The following is a 24,401-nucleotide window of genomic DNA, read 5'->3' on the forward strand; positions in this document are numbered from 1 at the left end:
ATGACTATTCCTCATCAAACAATGGGTACTGAAAGCATGGTTCTACTGCACCAAAGTAAACGAGGAACCCAAGAGATAATATATTAAAGTTATAGCCATTGTCATAGAGATAGAATCTGCAGCTGAACAAATTCCTGATGCTGTCTTGACATTAGATAACATTCTCCCACAAATAAAATGACCCTGTAAAAAACTAAACACTTCCCAGGAACTAGGTTGCATACCAATAAAAGAAAACTTTTAGATTCTAGTAACCTTAGGAAAAATAAGTAGCTACTACTAAATTAGCTACCTAGTGCTGCATAAACATATCCTTATTAGATGAAAACAGTACTAAGTTCACTGTAATTCCAAGCCTCTTCAATCATACGCCAATTTCTTGGCAAAAAAAAAAAAAAAATTGTCAGTTTACATTTACCTGTGTGACACTCATATACCAAGCGGAAAGAGAATCCATTGAATAATGTACATTTTTCTGGATGACCTGAACACTTTCTTTTTCTTTGGATTGCACATCTACTTTACAGTCCATCAACTGTGAGACCAGCTTTTGCAAAAAATGTTTCATATCTATAGAACATAAAACATAAGAAAGAATATTCCCTTAAAACAAATCTAAGACTTTTTGATCACTATCTCAGTAGAACGTGTTTTCCTACACTTAATATTAACTATTAAGGTTCATTAGTATTCTATTAAGGTTCATTAGTATTCTCTCCTTAATATTTAAATTTTATTAATTCAGACTAATACTAGGACAAAGTTTGTATTTATTTATTGTAATAAAAGTGTTACCTAAGCAAATGTGTAAACATGAAAACTACAAATTATATTAATAATAATATACATTTAAATTACACTGGACAGCAAAAGGTTTTTAAGGCCCCTAAAAAGAGATCAATATTATTATTTACATAAGTTATTTTACTGATTAAACTCTTCCTTATAATCATCTTTTTTATTTTTTGGTGGCCATGCTATGCGGCATGTGGGACCTTAGTTCTCTGACCAGGGATCAATCTCGTGCCCCCTCCATTGGAAGTGTGCAGTCTTAAACAATGGACTGCCAGTGAAATCCCTATAGTCATTTTAAAGATGTCCCAAGGACTTTTATTTAATTTCAAATAGTATATGAACATGAATATAACCACTTAAAGCCCTTTTGTCAGTCCAAATCTAAGCACATCTGACTCTGTTAGTGTCCACATTCTTCATGATTTAATGGCTCCATCAAGATTAGCTCTGGCAATGGACTATTTTTTTTGACCATGGTGGTCTTTCAAAGTGGAATGATACAATGATTTGAGGCTGTAAATATGAGCCTATTTATGTAGTCTCTTCTCGGTTGGGCTAAATAAAAAGTTCCTCAGTCCTCAATTCTCAACTTCCTGTTCCAAACTGCCCAATTTTTTAAAATTTTACTGGCTTCAGGAACACATCTTGGGAAGTGCCTGAACTATCACTGGTAGTGAAGCTGATATGGTAGGGGTGGGGCAAGAATAAACTGAACAAAAGTGGTCAAGAGTCTTGCAAAAGTCAAGATTACTCTGAGAGGCACTTAAAACCTCATCCTGCCAAAAGTGTAGTGCCACGCTGTTCCCACAAATAAAGAGGATAATTAAAGCGAGAAAAGAAAAGGATGGAGATTTGTAACATCTTATCAAGGCTGTTAGAGCATTTATACTTTACCTGGACAATCTTTAGCTTGCAATGAGACTACATAAGGAGTGACATTATTCTGAAGGACTTCTGTTAGACTTCTGAGTGTTAAATCATGATCTGTTACATTCACACCTATGGGATAATAAACCAATATTATACCATCATTTTTATCATTAATAATTTAACAATAAGAAAAGGAACTTTACATGCCAAGTGAATTACTAAGTAAAACATTTTCAAAACATGATTAATAATAGAAAATAAGAAAATATACTGCATAAATGAAAAGATCTCCATTACAAACACATACAAAGAGGCAGGCACTATACCTGTCAGGGAAGGTATTTAACACAACTTTTCTTTAAGAAAAAAAAAACTACTGGGGATGTGTAACGACCCGTGAAAACATCTTAGGAGGAATTTCAAACTCATAAAGAGCTTTTAAAATAATCATTCAAAAATAAGGCCCTTAGTGTGACCCTAACTTAACAACTGAGGAGAATCCAAACATTAATACTATTAAATGATCATAGCAAAATACAAAAGGTAAGTCATGCTAAGTTGATTTTTGAGGGAACAGTCTAAATCTAAATTAAAACTTTAGGTTCTTTAAGAATTTATTGTATCCCTGGGTCTCATTTCCACAAATCAGTTTTGGTGCTCTGCATGCAGTTATCAGAGCTGACTGGCCATTTCCCCACTAAAAAAATTCTATCTACTGATAAGCTCCCTAACGTCACAATCTGTGATTTCTAGACGGTGCCTTGATGCTTAGGCAGTTTCCGATAGCAGACATTGGGTAACAGCTTGAGACTTGCTACTATAAAATTTTAACTGCTTGAAAACTGCTACTGGAAACATGATAACCAACACTGTCTTTAACTGGAAAAATGTTCTCCTCAGACCCCTGACTTTATCAAACAACCATGTATCAGGCAAATAGATCCAAGGGATTAGATCTGAGAGTGCCTGAAGAACTACGGATGGAGATTCCTAACACTGTACAGGAGGTGGTGATCAAAACCATATCCAAGAAAAAAATGTAAAAGGCAAAGTGGCTATCTAAGGAGGGCTTCCAAATAGCTGAGAAAACAAGAGATGCAAAAGGCAAAGGACAAAAGGAAGATAAACCCATCTGAATACAAGAGTTCCACAGAACAGCAAGAAGGGATAAGAAAGCCTTCCTAAATAATCAATGTAAAGAAACAGAGGAAAAGAATAGAATGGGAAAGACTAGAGATCTCTTCAAAAAAATTAGAGACACTTCAGAAAACTAAGATCATGGCATCTGGTCCCATCACTTCATGGGAAATAGATGGGGAAACAGTGGAAATAGTGTCAGACTTTATTTTTTGGGGCTCCAAAATCACTGCAGATGGTGACTGCAGCCATGAAATTAAAAGACGCTTACTCCTGGGAAGGCGAGTTATGACCAACCTAGATAGCATAGTAAAAAGCAGAGACATTACTTTGCCAACAAAGGTCGGTCTAGTCAAGGCTATGGTTTTTCCAGTGGTCATGTATGGATGTGAGAGTTGGACTGTGAAGAAAGCTGAGCACTGAAGAATTGATGCTTTTGAACTGTGGTGTTGGAGAAGACTCTTGAGAGTCCCTTGGACTGCAAGGAAATCTAACCAGTCCATTCTAAAGGAGATCAGTCCTGGGTGTTCTTTGGAAGGACTGATGCTAAAGCTGAAACTCCAATACTTTGGCTACCTCATGCGAAGAGTTGACTCATTGGAAAAGACCCTGATGCTGGGAGGGATTGGGGGCAGGAGGAGAAGGGGACAACAGAGGATGAGATGGCTGGATGGCATCACTGACTTGATGGACATGAGTTTGGATGAACTCCACGAGTTGGTGATGGACAGGGAGGCCTGGCGTGCTGCAATTCATGGGGTCACAAAGAGTCGGACATAAATGAGCGACTGAACTGAACTGAAGAAAATTTTTCATGCAAAGATGAGCACAATAAAGGATAGGAACGGTATGGACCTAACAGAAACAGAAAATATTAAGAAGAGGTGGCAAGAATACACAGAAAAACTATACAAAAGAGATCTTAATGACCCAGATAACCATGATGGTGTGATCACTCACCTAGACTCGGATATCCTGGAGTACAAAGTTAAGTGGCCCTTAGGAAGCATCACTACAAAGCTAGTGGAGGTGATGGAATTCCAGCTAAGCTATTTCAAATCCTAAAAGATGATGCTGTTAAAGTGCTGCACTCAATATGCCAGCAAATTTGGAAAACCCAGCAGTGGCCACAGGACTAGAAAAGGTCAGTTTTCATTCTAATCTCAAGAAAGGCAATGCCAAAGTATGTTCAAACCACTGCACAATGGCACACATTTCCCACGCTAGCAAAGTAATGCTCAAAATTTTCCAAGCTAGGCTTCAACAGTTTACAAATCAAGAACTTCCAGATGTTCAAGCTGGATTTGGAAAAGGCAGAAGAACCAAAGATCAAATTGCAACCATCTGCTGGATCACAGAAAAAGCAAGAGATTTCCAGAAAAACATCTATTTCTGCTTTATTGACTATGCTAAAGCCTTTGACTGTGGATCACAACAAACTGTGGCAAATTCTTCAAGAAATGGGAATACCAGACCACCTGACCTGTCTCCAGAGAAACCTGTATGCAGGTGAAGAAGCAACAATTAGAATCAGACGTGGAACAACGGACAGGTTCCAAATTGGGAAAGGAGTACATCAAGGCAGTATACTGTCATCCTGCTTATTTAATTTATATGCAGAGTATATCATGCGAAATGCTGGGCTGGATGAAGTACAAGCTGGAATCAAGATTGCTGGGAGAAACATCAATAACCTCAGATATGCAGATGACACTACCCTTATGGCAGAAAGCGAAGAGGTACTAAAGAGCCTCTTTGTGAAAGTTAGAGAGTAGAGTGAAAAGGCTGGTTTAAAACTCAATATTCAGAAAACTAAGATCATGGCATCCGGTCCCATCACTTCATGGGGAAACGGTGGAAACAGTGAGAGATTTTTTCTTCTTCCAAAATCACTGCAGGTGGTGACTGCAACCATGAAATTAAAAGATACTTGCTCCTTGGAAGAAAAGCTATACAAACCTAGACAGAACACTAAAAAGCAGAGACATTACTTTGCCGACAAAGGTTCATATAGTCACAGCTATAGTTTTTCCAGTAGTCATGTACAGATGTGAGAGTTGGAACATAAAGAAGGCTGAGTGCCAAAGAATTGATGCTTTTGAACTGTAGTGTTGGAAAAGTCTCATGAGAATCCCTTGGACTACAAGGGGATCAAACCAGTCAATCCTAAAGGCAATCAGTCCTGAATATTCACTGGAAGGACTGATGCTGAAGCTCCAATACTTTGGCTACCTGACGCAAAGAGCTGACTTATTAGAAAAGACCCTGATGCTGGGAAAGATTGAGGGCAGGAGGAGAAGGGGAGGACAGAGGATGAGATGGCTGGATGGCATCACCTACTCAATGGACATGAGTTTAAGCAAGCTCCAGGAGATGGTGAAGGAAAGGGAAGCCTGGCAGGCTGCAGTCCATGGGGTCACTAAGAGTTGGACACAGGTGAGTGACTGAACAACAATAGCCATCTATCAGGCTGTATAACCTGGCAGGAGAGAAACTAAAACCCCGACAGTACAGGCCAGCCATCAGTAGGTCTCTGTTTCTCATCAGTAAATGGAAGGGGTTTAAAACTAAAACTGCACTGAAAAACTGGTCCACAGCATTACAACAACCATTCGCTGGAGTTTTGTTACTGAGTGGTCCTGGGATTGGCAATATGGGCATCAGCTGGACGCTTGTTAGAAATGAGCAAGCTTAAATAACCAGCAAATAAGTCTGGCCCCACCCTAGACTTATTAATGAAAATCTGTGTTTACTAAGATCCCTGGAGATTATTTATAGGCACATTAAAGTTTGAGAGGTATTGCCCTGAATATCAGGAAGAATATTTAGGTAATGAACAGTGTTAGAGGCAGTATTAAATAACAGAATTAATTTCTTATCTGAGAGCTCACTAATATAAATACCTTGAATAAATAATAAATTGGAAATACAATGAAAAGTATGTTTGGAATACTCTTAAATGTATTGGAATTTAAGTTGGAATCCAAATAAATCCAACTTTCCTTTCAAAAGGAATGAAGAAAATTTGCTAATATTCCAAAGAATTTTTTCCAATATCCTGCATTCCAGATGTTTAATTAAAATGAGATATTAGTGATGGATACTTAAGCACCTAAAAAATTTACAATCTGCAGTCTGAAAGTAACATATATATTTCATCCAACCTCCCCCTCCAAACAGTTAATATTAACACAATATTACAATACAAAATTTTTAAAAATAAGCACAGGGAAATAAAATTAAGGTCAGAGTAATTTCACTAAAGATATGACTTAAAAAGTAAAAGTCACATCTATCAATATACTGATAGTTTATCACTGAATTCAAATCTCATATTAAAATAACTAATGAAGAAAGAGTAATAGTAATACAAATTTAGTGCCCCTTCATTTTTCTGACAAAAAGGTGAGGAGGGTACTAACTAACCCTTGGTCAATTTAATTTACAGATGTATGATTAATGTAAGAACACTTAATTGGTTTTCAAAGTATGCAAATTTTGATCAATGTAATTATGCAAATGAAAAAGACAAAACAAATTTATCAGAACAGGTGATTCCATACTATTCTCAACAACAAAACCACTATTTACGAAAAAACAAACACACACATTTGTACCTAGAACAAGAGCAGCAGTTGGAATTTCTCTGAGTTTTATTTCACAGCTCCAGTCTTTAGAATTCTTCCAGAGCCCAGAATGAGATGTTTGCAGAAATTCAACGAGACTGTCAAATAGGTTTTTATTTAATTCCTCCTGTAGTCGCTACAAAGAAAACACAAAACTTCACAAATTATTTTTAGCAGCAATCTGATACATCTTTCCAAATCTGAGAAAGAAAACTATCATAATTTCAATTCCAAAGATCACATGTAAAATGATTATTAGATGAAATTTAAATTTTTTTTCCTTAAATATCCAGTGAATATCCAGTGTTTGGGATTCTTTCCTTCAAAAAATCTCATTTATTTATTCAACAAGGCTTTTCTAATCACCTTACAAATGAAAAAATCTCTTCCCTAAGAAAAGAGAAGAACTGAGATAGAACACTTACAATTAAATTAAAATACACTGTTCCAATATTGTTGTAGCAATCTATGCAAAAAGAAGGACCATCCAACTTAAGCTGAGCAGGTAATATAATTGAGCCAAAGCACGGAGCAGGTGATGCAGGAGGTGATGGTGGATGAAAAAAAATGAAGAAGGAATGGGAATGGACAATGGAGAAGGCAAACAAGGAAGAAAGCACCAATCATCTGCGGAATCAGACACAGCTAAACATAAAGAACATGAGAAGTGGCCAGGAATGAGACTGGACAAAACACTCAAGGGACTAGACCAAGGAAATATATATCTGAAATTGAAGCATTAGGATTTTGTCCTGTGGGGAGAACCATGAGGTATGATTAAATCGGGGTTAAGAAGGGTTAATCTGTGAAGGCCAGATTAGATGGGATCATAGGAGCTGTTCTGGTAGTGGGGCTGGAAAACCCCTGTAGCCTGGCATAGGGCTGGATCTGCCCCACAGGATTTGGCCAATGGTGGCATAGGGATAAGCGACAGACCTGAAGGGTTTGACATCAGAGGCAGGGACATCAGTTAAGAGGATATGATGACAATCTATTAGGACCATTTAGATTTTTTAATTGGAGAAGGAAATGGCAACCCACTCCAGTGTTCTTGCTTGGAGAATTCCAGGGACGGGGAGCCTGGTGGGCTGTCGTCTCTGGGGTCACACAGAGTCGGACACGACTGAAGTGATTTAGCATTTTTAAACTAGAAACCATAAATCCAAACTGCTTCAAGGGTCCCACAAAATACAGCAAGGAGCAAAGCCATCAGGTGGAAAGCAATAGAGGGTGCTGGGAAGCAGTAATAAACTGGAAGTACATAACTCTGCCCCCTAAAGACACAAAAGAACAAGAAATACAATCCTGTGTGGTCGAACAAAACAAGACCCCTCAATATGCTGGTCTCACATCTACAAATCTGCTATGGTGGAGAAACTTTTCAGAGCTGAAATATTAAGAACATGGCAACTGAAAAGGGGGATGAGAGAATGAAGTAGTTTAGAATTAGCTTGATTTCTTAAATGTGTAACTGAATGGATAATTTAAAGAGTGCCACTATTTACACTGAAACATGTGTATTACCATATGTAAAACAGATGACCAGTGCTAGTTCAATGCATGAAGCAACGCACTCAAAGCCAGCGCTTTGGGACAACCCAGAGGAATAGGATGGGGAGGGAGGTGGGACAGGGGGTTGGGATGGGGGACACATGTATACCCATGGCTGATTCATGTCGCTGTATGGCAAAAACCACCACAATATTGGAAAGTAATTACCTTCTAATTAAATTAATTAAAAAAATAAAAAGAGTGCCACTATTTAGAAGTAGTGACGATATGAAAAGGGCCTATGCACTAGGAGCCACCACTGTAAACATATGTCCCAATACCTGAAGCTAGGCTTAATACTTGAAACAAGGGTGTTGTGGTTGTTTTAGGATACACATATTATGCTTAACCAAGATTAACTACATGTCATCAATATTCTTATAAATTGGTAGAAAGTAAAATGGGAAGCCAACAAACATGAGAGGTATGATATTAAAGAAACGTTATTTTAAAAAAAAAAGGGATTCACCTCAGTTTCAGATTTCATCTGCTGCCATATTAACTGGTAAGTTTCAAAGCGAAGCTTACTGTCCTCGGATGCATTTTTCCCTTTATTAAAATAGTCCTCTAAAAACACAGAAAGAAATCAGTCAGTTTCTTTTTTACATGGTAACACTTAGGAAATCTCTGTGCAAAATCACACAAGAAGTGACAGGATTGAATTTTTTAATAAACATCAGAAATATATATATTTTATATGTAACATTCAGTATCCTTTATATTTAATTTTATTTATATCTATATTTTTACTATACTAATGGTATTTGTAAGTTCAAAAATCTTTTAAATTTTGATTGTATTTCTATCATTTTTTAAAAATTTCTAACAGTTTATTTAATGGTTTTGGTTTGAGGTACATACATCTAGTATTAATGTATTTTCTCTATTTGCTCTTACAAGGTTCTGTATACTTCACATATTTGAACTCTCCTTTAATAAGTGATTCTCATTCATTTATTCTCCTTTACTAAATGATTCTCATTAATTCTTCTGCTACTATTCTTTTTCTTTTTCTATTTTCTTTTTTTCTTTTTCTATTTTCATTCATTTAATTCTCATTCATTTAACTGCTACTATTCTTATTCTTTGTTCAACTGAAATAGTATAGCAGTCTTTTATTTAGTCTGCATTTTACATCCTTCTTGAATGTTTTCCTCTACGTGGTTAGCCATTTATCAACACACTATTTATTGCAAGTTTTCAAACTCTTTAAACCATGATCCATACTAAGGAACACATTTACATCCTATACATGTACATCTATGAAAAACAAAAATCCTAAAGAAGTACTTTTCATTTTCATGTGATAGCAAACATTTTCCAACCTGTTTTTAAAACTGTCAGGACCCACTGAATTAATTTCATGACTCACACTTGGGTTGCAAACTTTCAGTTTAAAAAATACTCATTTATTGAATAATCCATCCTTGCTCCCACCAATGTAAGATGCCCTTATGGTCTGAATACTTACAAATACACTTGTAACTGTTTTTGAACTTCTTTTGTTCTACCAAATCCAACTCTACTCCCGTACCAATTCTGACTCTTTTAATTATTGTAGCTGTGTAGTACATTCTAATATCAAATAGATTCAGCTTCTTCCTACTACCATCAAACATTATTCTCTTTCAAAAAAATTTAAGACATTCTTTCAAATTAATTTTGTCACTTCTCAAAACCAATTATACTGGTGTTTGACTGGATGAACTAAAATCTGTAGACGACTAGGGAAGAAGTGACAAAAATTTTTAATATGCTAAAAAAAATTCACATCTCCAAATACTACAGGTCTCTTTTTTAATATTCGAATATGTAAAGTAGTCAAATATTTTATATGCCTTATAGTTTTCCACTTCTCTTCATATTTCCTGTTTACTGATAGATATTGCAACAGCTAGAAGTGTCATGGTATTAAAAAATAATCGGGAAAGTACATATTTTTTTCTGATTTCACTGAGATGCTGCTAGTATCCTCTGAACAAGTTTTAAAGTTAATTGATAGTTTGGAATAGAAATTTTCTTTCAAGTTTAGGAACTCTTCCTTCTAATTGTTACTCAGTTTTTGATAAGTACTGATTTTTAAAATTTATCAAAAGCCTTAGAATATACTGAAGTCATCATATGGTAAAGGATAGACAAGGTTATAGAATAAAAATGCAAACCAAATAAAAGCAAGAAGATACATTGCTGCTAAGTCACTTCAGTCGTATCCGACTCTGTGCGACCCCATATTCGGGGAGCTGCCCGTGAGAACGGGGTCCTTTGTCCGAAGGACACAGCTCTGGGAGCTGCCTCAGTCCTTGAGGGTTTGCTTGCAAACACAGCTCTCTGTCCCGCCACCCCAGAGATTAGGCGCTTACACAGCTCTCTGTCCCGGACACCTGGAGTTCTGTGCAAACTTCTCACACACAGAGAAATGTTATCTGGTGTAAGAAATAATAACAGGGTGCCATTCCCATGCTCTCAAGATTTCTTGTGACTGTCTGTAAGATGTATAGGTCAACCAAGAAAAAATGTCAACTGTCTTGTCTTTCTCACACTTTTCTGTATAAATATAAGATGCTGAATAAAGTTGGTGTCAGACTGCGTCCATTCGTGGAGATGTGTCTGAACCTCTCGACCCCATCTTTGTTGTAGTCTCTTGCTTTAGTTTCTTTTCTCAGCCCTGCCGTGCACGTTCTCGGGACCTGATCAACTTTGCCGGCTGGCACTGGCACCCATAGACGGCAGCCCACCAGGCTCCGACGTCGCTGGGATTCTCCAGGCAAGAACACTGGAGTGGGTTGCCATTTCCTTCTCCAAAGCATGAAAGTGAGAAGTGAAAGTGAAGTCGCTCAGTCTTGTCTGACCCTCAGCGACCCCATGGACTGTAGCCTACCAGGCTCCTCCGTGCATGGGATTTTCCAGGCAAGAGTACTGGAGTGGGGTGCCATTGCCTTCTCCGGAAGATACATTATTAAGAGATAAAACAGAATAACACAGGTCCTTAAATAGAAGAAGCTATTTATTTTTTAAATGTATCTATTTTTTAATTGTGAAAAAGTCATTTTAATTTGAAGAGTTGCTGCTGCTAAGTCGCTTCAGTCGTGTCCGACTCTGTGCGACCCCAGAGACGACAGCCCACCAGGCTCCCCCGTCCCTGGGATTCTCCAGGCAAGAACACTGGAGTGGGTTGCCATTTCCTTCTACAATGCATGAAAGTAAAAAGTGAAAGTGAAGTCGCTCAGCAGTGTCTGACTCCTAGCAACCCCATGGATTGCAACCTACCAGGCTCCTCCGTCCATGGGATTTTCCAGGCAAGAGTAATGGAGTGGGTTGCCATTGCCTTCTCCGAATTTGAAGAGTAAAAGCATATAAAACATTAAAGTGGTATTACCTTTTATGCTACATCAAAATATATAATTTTAACTATTAAAATTTGGAGGGGAAAAAACAGCAGCAGGACACTTTAACTGCTGTCATTTGTAGATATGGTAGGTAAAAAAAAAAAGTAAGTATTAAGATAAGCTAAAGAAAGTAAGCTCTCCCTGTTGACAGATTCCTTCCTGCTCCTAGTCTAGCTGCTTTGCTCAGGTGAACACCCCCTGCAGTGCCAGTGCCGATGCCTGGCCCTCCCTCCCTCCCTCCCTCTCCACCTCTTGCCCAGTTGTGTTACAGATGTGCAGTCATCCACACAACGCTGAAGCAAGGGAGAGGTACCATTCTTCTTTTATATATATGCCCAAGTGTCTTCAAGCCAAGGGGACAAATGGTGAGGAATGCAGAGCATCTTCCTACTTCTTTAGGCAATTTGTTTCAAGAACTGAAGCCAGCGAAAGCAAGTGCTAAAATCTGGATTTGTTTTCCTCATTTCTGCTCCATCCTATAATCAGGGTCAATTCCCCCTAAGAGTTTCGTAATAAAACAGTATCTGTTGGCCTTTAATCAGCACATACATACCAAAAAAAAAAAAAACCCCTCAGGTACTTCAAAGGTCAAACTATATAATTATACATATTCGCTTTATTAACACTAAAAATCTTTAAACAAATCTTAGTAAGTTACAGCTGAAATTCAACACAAAAAGTTCTAAGCAAAAACTTGCCTCATATTATGACAGACAGTATTAAGTAGTGGTTAGACCGTAGGCTCTGGAATCAGCTTGATTTCAAATTTCAGCTCTGCCACTTGCTAGCACTATCACTGAGAAAGTTCTTTCTAGTCTAAGTATCCTCACATACTTTAGTGCAGAAAACAGTTTAAAACTGATTTCATAGTTTGCTGAGAGGATTAAACAAATTAACACGTGTGTGTCAGTTGCTCAGTCGTGTCCAACTCTCAGCCACTCCATACATAGACTGTATCCCAGCAGGCTCCTCTGTTCACAGGATTTCCCAGGCAAGAATACTGGAGTGGGTAGCCATTTCCTTCTCCAGGGGATCTTCCCAATCCAGGGATCAAAGCCCAGTCTCCTGCATTGCAGGTGGATTCTTTACAGACTGAGCCACCAGGGAAGCCTAGCTGGTCTCAAACTGATGGATTAACACTTTTAAGGTCTACTTTCTGTGATGATTTAGAAAAATCCAATTTTATATATTTGAACTGTTTATTTTCTTAGTCAAACAATAGGATAGTCCAGTTTTCCTTTTTTAATACAAAATTAGTGCATGAGTATACTTAACTGCACATAATTTTCCCATCAGAATGAATCTTCATAGTACTGAATATTGAGTGGAAATATTCAATATGCCTGAGAGGAGCTTTTAAAAAATACTAACACCTGGGTCCCACTCCCACAGATTCTGATTCAATTGGTCTGGGATAGGGTCTGGGCATCAGCATTTTTAAGAAAGTTGAAATATGAATAAGGTCGACAGACTGTACCACTGTCAGTTTGCTAGTTGTGAAACTGTACTACAGGCACGAGATATGCTACCAACAGGGATAACTGAGTAAGAGTTCAAGGGAACTCTCTCCACTTTTTCTTACAACTGCACATGAATCTACAATTATACTGAAAAAATAATCAGGTTTTTTTTTTTTTTTTAAGTTCCTCAAGTGATTCTAATCTTGGGACTTCCCTGGTGGTCCACTGGCTAAGACTCCGTGCTCCCAATGAAGGGGGCCCAGGTTTGATCCCTTCTTAGGGAACTAGATCCCACATGCTGCAATTAAGAATTCGAATGTGGCAAATGAAGATCCTGTGTGCCACAACTAAGATCCAGAGCAACTAAATAAATATGTAAAAATAACTAATTATAATCTGCAGCCCCAACTGAGAACCAGTGCAATAAACATTTTCTGACTGGTAACAACATCTTAATTTGTTTGAAGTAGTCAAGTCTTCTAACATGACCACTAAACAGATATTTGGATATAAATAGAGGAAGATAGTATTTTTTTAATAATTTAATTTTATTGAAGTGTAATTTACAAATAATAAAATATGCCCATTTAACAGTTTGGTATGAAGAATTGATGCTTTTGAACTGTGGTGTTGGAGAAGACTCTTGAGAGTCCCTTGGACTGCAAGGAAATCCAACCAGTCCATTCTGAAGGAGATCAGCCCTGGGATTTCTTTGAAAGGAATGATGCTAAAGTTGAAACTCCAGTACTTTGGCCACCTCATGCAAAGAGTTGACTCATTGGAAAAGACTCTGATGCTGGGAGGGATTGGGGGCAGGAGGAGAAGGGGATGACAGAGGATGAGATGGCTGGATGGCATCACTGACTCAATGGACGTGAGTCTGAGTGAACTCCGGGAGCTGGTGATGGACAGGGAGGCCTGGCATACTTCGATTCATGGGGTCGCAAAGAGTCGGACACGACTGAGTGACTGAACTAAACTGAACCAAGGTGTACACTTAACGTAACCATCCTATCTAGAGAACATACCCATCACTCAAAAAAATCCCCCTTGCATTTGTGCAGTCAACTCTCCCTACCTCATTCCAAGAAATCACTGGGATTTTTAAGACAATCTCTTTTGAAGAATGGTAACCCTTTGAGGGAAATTTCAATTTGTCTTTTGAAGGTACATTTGGATCCTCTTTTAGATTAGAGCCTAGGGCAGTGCCCTTACCACTCTGTCCTACGCCTTCGAACATAAATGCTATATCAACACGGTAAGCAAAGCAAGCTTAGGCAAGAGAATTACTAATTTATTAAGAGTTAGGTTAGTTCAGACTTGAGGGAGGAAAACTAACAAATCTCATATTAAGATATTTTACCTATTGGCACAGAGATCTTTCTCTTCTTGAAGTTTGGCTTAAACACAAAGCAACCCTACAAAAAAGACAGAGAAAAAATAGCATAAAGTCAAAGCAGCCAAGGAGTAGACAAATCTGATTAACATAGTATTTTATGAATAAACAGATTTTTTTAAGGCATTTCTTTAAAGTGCTAAGAAATCTTTCTTCAATCTGAATTATAGAAGGGAAATTCTTAAACAACAAGGGAATTAAATACTTCTTTCTCCTCCCTCCAATGGGAAGCTCTTCTTTGATTTTACTCTTTGGGAGCTAATCTAAGAGACAAAGAAAATAAAAACTGATGAAATTTAAACCCATTAAAGCTCCATTTTTATAAAACCCAGTGAAAAAAGAACATTAATATTAACATCAAGATGAGACAAAATACTGACACCTTCCCATCTCTAAAGAAACATTCATTATTTAATTAAATTCCAAGTATCTAGAACCTTGGCAGGACACAGACAATTCTGGCTACTGATTCACCTTACATATCTTTCTTCATCTGAAAAAAAATCCTTATTCATTTATCCATTAAAGTTCGACTCCAATTCACCTGCTTTGGGAACCCTTCCCCAATTTCTCTAATCAGAAGAATTATTCCTTCCCCTAATATCTCACAGTACTTGCATATCTTTGTTTTGCTTTGTTTTAAATTATTTTCCCTATATAAGATAGCTATTTATGACTGTCTCCCCAGTTACTAAGCACCTTCAGAGTACAGACTGCATTTAATTCATAACTGTCTCCCCAGTATTTAGGATAGTGTTAACATATACATTAGGCAATCAGTATACAAAATGGATGAATGCTTGTCAAATAACTTTTTGGGTAATTTCCTAGCTACACTGAGTTTCATTATTATTTGACTAGTGATACACAGGCCCCAAGCTGCTGGTCCTATGCTTGTTCTACAATCCTAAAGCTGTATCATGGACAGCTTCTTCAAGATTTCCATTTCTATGGAAAATGAAAGAAATATACCTAGGAAAAGCCATCTCGGGATAGATCTAAGGACTGCTGTACAAATATAAACTGGCCATGTGAATTGTTGTTGAGTCACTAAGTTGTGTCCATGGACAGTAGCCCGCCAGGCTCCTCTGTTTCATGGGATTTTCCAGGCAAGAATACTGGAGTGGGTTACCACTTTCTTCTCCAGCGGATTCCAGACCCAAGGATTGAACCCAAGTCTCCTGCGTTGGCAGGCAGATTCTTTACCACTGAGCTACCTAGGAAGCAGGGTCCAAAATAAGAATTGTGTCTTGAACAATTTTATCCGCAAGCCAGTCCATTCTGAGAGAGATCAGCCCTGGGATTTCTTTGGAAGGAATGATGCTAAAGCTGAAACTCCAGTACTTTGGCCACCTCATGCAGAGAGTTGACTCATTGGAAAAGACTCTGATGCTGGGAGGGATTGGGGGCAGGAGGAGAAGGGGAAAGAGGATGAGATGGCTGGATGGCATCACTGACTCGACCAACATGAGTCTGAGTGAACTCCGGGAGCTGGTGATGGACAGGGAGGCCTGGCCTGCTGCGATTCATGGGGTCGCAAAGAGTCGGACACGACTGAGCGACTGAACTGAATGGAACGATTTAAAATACACAAGTATTTTTAATTTTTTTTTTTTTTTTTAAGAAAAATCTTTTGGTGCCATGACAAGCTTGTCACTGCCTCCTTTCTATAGCCACCTGCAATTCAGGAGCAGGAAAAGGAACAATGAAGGAGTGAGATATGAAGAGCCCTGGGAATGGATCCCAATATATGGCAGCGGGAGTAATACCATTATTTACTTTGAACTATTGATCAAGAAATGGTGTTGGAGATGGAAGACGGGAGGAAAGCCAACAGCCAGAAAACATGACAAGGAAAGAGAAGTTTAGTTTAAATAAAAAAGGAAGATGACAGTTCAATAAACCAATAAAACAGTCCTTAAAGATTCTCATTTATGTAAGGTGTCCTTCATAATTATGTCAATACAAGCATCTGTTATGTCATAAATGCTTTCCTGAAAAAAGAAAAAACCATAAACCTCTCACAATCCTGCAAAGTATACAAAAATAAGAAAAGCTTAAGCAACAAAAAGGATTGGGGGACAGAACACTCAAAACCTATGGAACCAACAGGAAAGAAATTCAAAAAAGAGGGGATTTATGTATACATATAGCTGATTCATTTGTTGTACAAGGTCAGGACTTAGCAACTGAACAGCAACAGAAACTAACACAACATTGTAAAACAACTATACTCCCAATAAAACCCTTTTAAAACCTATGAACTTTATAACCAGGGCAAAATGCAAACAGCATCAACCCTAAAAAAAAAATAGTAGCAGTGACAGCTCTTCTGGCATTTGCACCTGGCATCACAGTCGCTCAAACTTCAGTACGCTTGAATCCTACGCTTTGTAGTTTTTCCCAAATATGTACTCTTGCAAAGTACTGAGTCTCATGATTTTATTCTAATGTAGTTTTAATCAAAATTAAAAATTAAATCCATGGTATATCCTTCATTAATTTACTGTTTGAACGCGAGAAAAGTCATTGCAACTATATCTGCATTCACAGGTTTATCACATAACTTAAGTTTCAGGAGCTTCCAGCTGTACTCCTAATATTACTAAGCGGCACTCAGTGTCTAAAGAGGCACTAAAAGAATTTTCGGTAATGATGAAAATATCTGCGTCTATTTTGTTTACTACTTGTACCTAACAGCGTTTGGCGCACAATAAACACGAGAAGGAAAAAAGAGGGCAGACTAGGGCACATCCTCCCGGGATCTGACCTCCACAAAGCAGAACTTAAAACCTCCTCCGAGGCAAAACACTAAGGCATTTCGGCGTTTTCGCTCCCCAAGCAAAGTTGGCCTGCACTAGACGCGGAGCAAAGATGCCTCAGCTCCGCCCGCCGCTCCTGCTCCTCGAGCCAGGACAACTGGACAATGTAACCTTTGCTTCATCCCTCCTTCACAAGAGAATGAGGCAGCTATGGAGTCCTAGTAGGCGCCCGCCCCCACATACCTTGGACACCGAAGAGGTGGCCATGGCTCCAGCAACCTGTGGAACGCCAGATGCACTCGGGATTTCCCGCGCTCCTTCGCGGCAGCGGGGCAGAGGTTAGTAGCGGGCCACGCTGCTGTTTGATTGGCTGGCAGCACCCTTCGGGGCGGGCTTCCGGCGCGCGGAGGCGGGGCGTGCAGAGAAGGGAGGGGCGAAGTTCTGGAGGAACCCGCTTCGTGGAGTCAGACATGGCGTGCGGTTTCCGCAGGTCCATCGCCAGTCAGGTACGGGCCCGGGAACTGGCATATGGTGGACCCCTGAGCCACGAAGCTCCTTTCACCGCTGCGAGCCAGCCCGCAGTCACCGGGAGGCCTCGTGGGTTTTGCTGATACCCTGTTTGTTTTTCCCGCCTGCTTTCGGCTTTCAGGAGGTGCTGGAGCGGCCGAGGCAAACCCGGTCCAGGGTTGAGCCTGCGGCCCAGATCAGTTTTCAGGGTGAAAAGTAAACCTTGAAAGGCGCACATTGCTTCGCTCACTGCTTACCGCCCCGCCGCTCAGTGTGAGTTACCTGGATAGAAAGTCAGTGGGCCATGCCTAGACCCCCTAGAAGTTAGTGTTCTGTTCTCTTAGTGTTGGGCTTCCCTGGTGGCTCAGAGGTTAAAACGTCTACCTCCAATGCGGGAGACCTGGGTTCGATCCCCGGATCCTTTCTGGAGAAGGAAATTGTAACCCACTCCAGTACTCTTGCCTGGAGAATCCTATGGACAGAGGAGCCTGGTGGGCTACAGTCCACGGACTTCACTTCATTTCTCTTAGTGTAGTTGATGGATCTGAATTTCCATCTGAAAAGAGCTAACTTCAAAACGGAGAAGGCAATGGCACCCCACTCCAGTACTCTTGCCTGGAAAATCCCTTGGATGGAGGAGCCTGGTAGGCTGTAGGCTGGGTTGGGAAGAGTCGGACACGACTGAGCGACTTCACTTTCACTTCATGTTCATGCATTGGCGAAGGAAATGGCAACCCACTCCAGTGTTCTTGCCTGGAGAATCCCAGGGACGGGGAGCCTCGTGGGCTGCCGTCTATGGGGTCGCACAGAGTCAGACACGACTGAAGCGACTTAGCAGCAGCAACAACTTCAAAGCTAGTCATTTCTCTTCCAATCATTTTGACTGCCCGTCCTAGTGTTATTTTTGGTAACTCCAAATGTAACATGAGGCCCTATTTTTTTTGATTCTGAGGCATATTGTTCCTGGAAAACATTTTGCCTCTTGAGGGGTGTAGGGGCAGAAGACGCAGCCAAACCAAAGATGAGAAAGAAGGATTTATTACTTACGCAAGTACGGAGATGTGGGGGTTGCCAAGGGTTACCTTTCCCAGAGCAGTATCTTCTCAGGTGGCAAAATCGGGGAGGTTTTAAGCTAAAGGTATTGTGCATTTTCGTGAAGGGGCTTGAGCAGGTGAATTCCATATCATATTGAGTCAGTGGTTGAGAGTATAAGGTTTAGTTGAAATCACCAGGGTCAGAAAGGATCAACATCTTCATTCCTTAGGTTCTGACCAGTCCAAGTTCTTAGCTAGCAGATAGTTAATCCTCCTTCACCTGGGTGGATGCCTAGTTCCAGTAGAGAAATTCAAAGTAGATTGTTTTGTGTATCCCCTGAGGGGTAATTAGGATTCTGCCTTCTCCCTACCTGGTTGTTTGATTGCTTTTCCTTTTTTTTCTGTATTCCCTCACTTTCCGAATTTATAACTTTTTGAATCTGCCTGTTTGGAACTCAGGGAAGAGCTAAAGGGCTGAAGGGAACTAGAAAGTTTTTTATACCCAAGAGGGACCCACAGGGTCCTGGTTGGTTTCCATCCTTTTTCTTTGATGCTCCTCCTCAGTCTTGAGGGGATCAGGTGTTAGACAAGAAAGGGAATAACATTTTGGATTGAGAGGTTAATCGTGAACTTGGCAGAGGAACTCGGTTTTAGGGAGAATCAGTTTCAGTATTTAAACAACTCTGTAGTAAGGATGGAAATAAAACACTGGAACGTTAGAGTTCATCAAAAATCTTTTTTTACTCTTTCAAAAAAGTAAAATCATGCTATTGAAAGCAAAGAAATAAGAGAATCATGTTAACATGAATAATAAAAACATGTTAGTCATGTAAACTATGTCCAGGGTAGGTAGCTTTGGACCTCAGTGTCCAACCTTTTGTGTGAGTTGGTTACAAACACCCTGAGATCAAGATAGTGCCATTACCAGAAACGTATTGTGTTTAATTTTTCAAAGGCTGTATCCTTCGGGCAGTGGCACCATACTCCAGTACTCTTGCCTGGAAAATCCCATGGATGGAGGAGCCTGGTAGGCTGCAGTCCATGGGGTCGCACAGAGTCAGACACGACTGAAGCGACTTAGCAGCAGCAGCAGCAGCAGTATCCTTCCTTATAGAGAAAGCAAGTTGGGGAAACAGGAATTAATATGTATTGAGTATATTTGTGCTAATTACTTCACAGTCACATTTAAACCTTGGGACACCCCTGCAATAGAGAAGTATTAACCTTGTGATACAGGTGAGCAAATTGAGATTCAGAGAGATTAAATAACCTACCGAAGAGTTGGTTCATGAACAAAGATCTAACTTTGAAATCAGCTCCTTCCTATACTTTGTGAAGGCGAGGAGCACAATCCGATCATTAAACAGAATGTAACAGAGTTGTGTGACAACATAAACTAAGATTAAGCAAACATGTATTTCCCCAAACAAGATAATTGAGAGATGATCTGAAACAAGGATAAAAATAAAAATATGTGCAATACATACCTTTATGAATGGGGTTTCTTACCTAATTTAGGAATGAAGGAATATGTTACATGAAAGAGCACATTGATTCAGCAAATTTTGATTAATGAGTCAGTTTTTTTTTTTTCTTAAATCACTCTTACCTATTGATATTTTTCTTCAGCACCTCCCCACCGACAACCAGTTGTTTGTTCTCTGTAGCTATAACTGTTTCTATTTGCTTATGTTTGATCATTTGTTTTGCATTTTAGATTCCACATAAAAGTGAAACCATACAATATTTGCCTTTCTCTGTGTGACATATCACATAGTGTAATATCCTCTAAATCCATCGTTGTCATCGCAAATGGCAAGACTCCTCTTTTTTTTTTTAATGGCTGGATAATAGTCCATGGTATACATATACCACATGCTCTTTATCCATACATTTATTGGTGGGCACTTACATTACTTCCATATCTTGGGTATAGTAAATAGTGCTGTAATGAACATAAGAGTGCATATATCTTTTTGAATTAGGGTTTTTATTTTCTTTGGATATATACCTAGAAGTGGAATTCATAGATTGTATGGCAGTTCTTGGAGAAGGCAATGGCACCCCACTCTAGTACTCTCGCCTGGAAAATCCCATGGACAGAGGACCCTGGTGGGCTGCAGTCCATGGGGTCGAGAAGAGTCAGATACAACTGAGCGACTTCACTTTCATGCATTGGAGAAGGAAATGGCAACCTACTCCAGTGTTCTTGCCTGGAGAATCCCAGGGACGGGGGAGCCTGGTAGGCTGCCGTCTATGGGGTCGCACAGAGTCGGACACGACTGAAGCAACTTAGCAGCAGCAGCATGGCAGTTCTAGTTTCAATTTTTTGAGAAATCTCCATACTGTTTTCCATAGTGGCTTCACCAATTTACATTCCCAACATCAATGCACAAGGGTTCCCTTTCTCCACATCCTCACTAACACTTGTTATTTGTTGTCCTTTGATAATAGCCATTCTGCCAGATGTGAATTGACATCTCATTGTGGTTTTGATATGCATGTGCCTGATGATTAGTTATGTTGAGCATCTTTTCACGTGCCTATTGGCTGTCTGCATATCTTGGAAAAACGTATGTTCGAGTCCTCTGCCCATTTTTTAATTGGGGTTTTTTTTTTTTTTTTGAGTTGTATGAATTCTTTATATATTTCAGATGCTAATCCCTTGTCTGGAGAAGGCAGTGGCACCCCACTCCAATACTCTTGCCTGGAGAATCCCAGGGACGGCGGAGCCTGGTGGGCTGCCGTCTATGGGGTCACACAGAGTCGGACACAGCAGTAGCAACCCCTTGTCTGGTGTATCATTTGCAATTGTCTTCTCCCATTCAGTAGGTGACCTTTTTTGTTTTGCTGTGCAAAAGTTATTTAGTTTGGTGCAGGCTCGCTCACTTATTTTTTGTTCCTTTTGAAGTACTACTTCTGCCATAGGTCTCAGAGTGTATGATATTTTGTGTGCACCCTTTTAAGAGTGGAGTCTGTTTCCTGCAAACAGACTGGCTCTCCCGAAAGTTAACCCCTCCACCGTTCAAAGCCAAATGTTCTGAGAACTTGTTTTTCTGGTGCAAGACCTCCAGGCTAGGGAGCCTGATGTGGGGCTCGGATCCCCCGCTCCTCTGGAAGAACCTCTGGTCTTGTAATTTTCCTCCCATTTGTTGTCCATTTGGGAGTATGGGTCTTGATTATACTATTCTCCACCTCTCCTAGCCATTGTGGTTGTGGTTCCTTCTTTATATTGTTAATTGTAAGAAGACATTTTTTGCTAGTCTTCAGGTCTTTCTCTTCAATAGTTGATCTGTAAATAGTTGTAATTTTGCTATACCTATTGGAGGAGGTGAGTTCAGGGTCTTCCTACCCAGTCATCTTGGACACTCCTACTAACTGGTTCATGGTCTCATCTTTCCTTCTTGAACACTAGCGACCCAGCTGAGATCTTTTTATGTTGTCATTTCTCTGGTTCTCGGAGTCTAAAGTTTTCTAAGCACTTTCTAAGCACCTAAAGTTTTTAAGCACCTCAGACCCAAAGCTGAAAGTAAATGGAATATGGGTTCTTTCCTGGCATGGCTTCAGAGTAATTTGAGAAACAGTCATATAAACAGGTTGCTGCAGTGCAGTCTGTAACCACTGTATTAAAATCGTGTGTGAAATGCTGAGGGAATATGGAGAAGATAGCCTGTTAGTGTCAGAGAAGGCTTTGTGGAAAAGGTGCTGTTGAGGAGAGGTTGAGTTGCAGTATACTAAGTGAGGAGAGTGAGAGTTTGGTGGGGATAGGATTTTTCATGAAGAGCATATCCATAGACACATAAGACAGCATGGCATGCTCATGGAACCACAATATTTGGGGATGACTGATTCTTTAGAGTATACCTCTGATGCTTACTTCAGTAAGTTCTTTTGATTCTGTTTTCAAAATAATATCTTGAATTCATCCACTCTTTTCCCATTGCTGCTGTTCCTTCTTTCCCCCAACCCCAAGCCAAACCACCATTGTCACCTGCATCAGCTCCTTACAGCAGCATTCTGATGGGTCTTTCTGTCTCCATTCTTGCCCTCTCTCCAATCCATTCTCTTTATAGCAACAAAAGTGACTTCTAGAGCATAAATCAGATCACTTATCTGTTTAAAACTACACAAACTCACTGTCAGAACCTTAACATCTTTCTTTCCAACAGTAATTCATGCCACTCTAGCCCTTTCTGTAGGATTGTAGCCGCACTGTAATTTTCTTATTTTCCAACCTAGTAAGTTCTTTCCATTGCCATCACATTCAGATTGCATAGATTATTCCCTGTGCCTTGAAGAAATGCACTTTGTACTATGACTTCCTATACTAGATGGAAGTTGCACAGAACAATAGTTTGTAATCTGTGTGCATTCTTTTCTATTCTGTACTGCTTCATTTTCCCACAGAAATCCTGGTTGGAACTCACTGAATTTATTCCCAACTGACAACCTATGGTTTGATAAATATGTCCTCCAGTTGTTCTCCGTCTCAGTCCCTTGTCTGCTTCTGTCATAACACTTTTGAGTTAATTATTTTGTCATGGTTTACTTGTTTTGGTGTATGTTATAAGCGTCATGAAGACAGAGAGCATGTTTTCTTCACTGTTCTTTGCCCAGATCAGCAAAGTGCCTGAAAAATACTTGTTGGGATGTAATATAAACTTTTCAGCTTCTCCAAATAAGTTCATAATTTTAAAACTGTGAGATGACATGGTAAAAGTGCAAAGAATTCAAACTCCAGTCCTTTCATTAATGTAACAGATTTACTCTTGGCAGCTTTTAATTAATCTGTCAGCTATCAGATGATGGTATTGATTGCTAATTTATTGCAAGGATTGATGATGATGATGATGATGATGATATGGAATATCTTACTTGTACCACGCAGCATTTTACTGAACTTTACAGGGCTATTGATAAGCTTTAATAATGTAATATTAGCACAGAGGGCTTAGTGTTGAAAACTGTGAAGAGTTTGTGATTTTACCCTACAAGTTAGTCAGCCACAGTTCATGGACAGTGGCAGAAAATATAAGAGCCCTGGGAGAAAGGATTATATTATTTCATTATTTCCAGCAAAAGTAGTAGCCAGAGTATCAACATTTTCTTGTGTGGATTCCCCAAGCTCCAACTCTTCCCAGAGGGCCCTGTGCAGAGGGTCAGATGATGTGTGTTATATAGGAGAGGACCCTGAGACTTTTGTAATGACAGCAGGCATTTTCCCCTTTATTCTGATGTGCAACACTATTTTTGTCTCACATAGCTATCTGTAATACAAATATCCTTGAAAAGATAGTCCAGGACAAAGAGCAGTTGGGTTTTGCATAAGACTTGCAGAAACTTAGAGTCCCATAGAGATTTGTCTCCCAACCCTCAGCACAGTGGTATGTAGATGAGGTGTTCAATACTTGATATTAGCATCTCATTTAATCATCTCACTCATCTTATGCTCTTGGCAGCATTATCTCCACTTCATAGAGGAGGACACTTAGACTCAAGAAGATGGAGAGAATAAAGTCACAGAGCTACAGAACTGTGGAGTTCAGTGACTAACCAACCCAACTGATTCAAAACACACATTGTTTGGATTCTGCACTATGACCTTGGTAAAATGTTCAGCACTCTTGTCTGGCTCAGAAACATAATGACACGGTACAGATTTGTTTCCCTTTCTCACTTGCTTTTCCTTTAGGTTTTGATGCTGAGGATAAATTAAGCCAGTTCATTTTAATTCCTTTTAATTTTGAAGCAATTTCAAACTTACGGAAAAGTTGTAAGAGTAGTAGAGAGAACTCCGTACACCCTTTTTCCAGATTCACCAATAAATGTGTTACACATTTGCTTCATCATTATCTTTATATCTGTATGATCTGTTTT

The 24,401-nt window shown here is 39.5% G+C and overlaps 2 protein-coding genes across 12 annotated transcripts in view; one reads left to right on the plus strand and one right to left on the minus strand.

Moving 5' to 3' along the window:
• The window catches only part of ORC3 (origin recognition complex subunit 3), a 75,392-nt gene extending 58,083 nt beyond the window's left edge, over positions 1–17,309 (minus strand). For all 7 annotated transcript variants that reach the window (XM_061427854.1, XM_061427853.1, XM_061427852.1 and 4 more), the window contains exons 1-6: positions 17,227–17,309; positions 14,189–14,243; positions 8,449–8,546; positions 6,420–6,564; positions 1,690–1,794; positions 419–570 (exon numbers count right to left, since the gene is read on the minus strand). In XM_061427854.1, the coding sequence (XP_061283838.1) occupies positions 419–570; positions 1,690–1,794; positions 6,420–6,564; positions 8,449–8,546; positions 14,189–14,243; positions 17,227–17,250 (579 nt within the window). In that variant the 5' untranslated portion in view covers positions 17,251–17,309. The remainder of the gene's footprint in view (positions 1–418; positions 571–1,689; positions 1,795–6,419; positions 6,565–8,448; positions 8,547–14,188; positions 14,244–17,226) is intronic.
• RARS2 (arginyl-tRNA synthetase 2, mitochondrial) overlaps positions 17,262–24,401 on the plus strand; it is an 89,823-nt gene continuing 82,683 nt past the window's right edge. For 3 of the 5 annotated variants that reach the window (XM_061427860.1, XM_061427858.1, XM_061427861.1), the window contains exon 1: positions 17,262–17,489. In XM_061427860.1, coding sequence (XP_061283844.1) covers positions 17,277–17,489 — 213 coding nt within the window. In that variant the 5' untranslated portion in view covers positions 17,262–17,276. The other 2 variants (XM_061427863.1, XM_061427865.1) reach the window with 2 other exon arrangements.

The sequence above is a fragment of the Bos javanicus genome, chromosome 9 (assembly GCF_032452875.1).
Source record: "Bos javanicus breed banteng chromosome 9, ARS-OSU_banteng_1.0, whole genome shotgun sequence".
NCBI classification, from domain to species: Eukaryota; Metazoa; Chordata; class Mammalia; order Artiodactyla; family Bovidae; genus Bos; species Bos javanicus.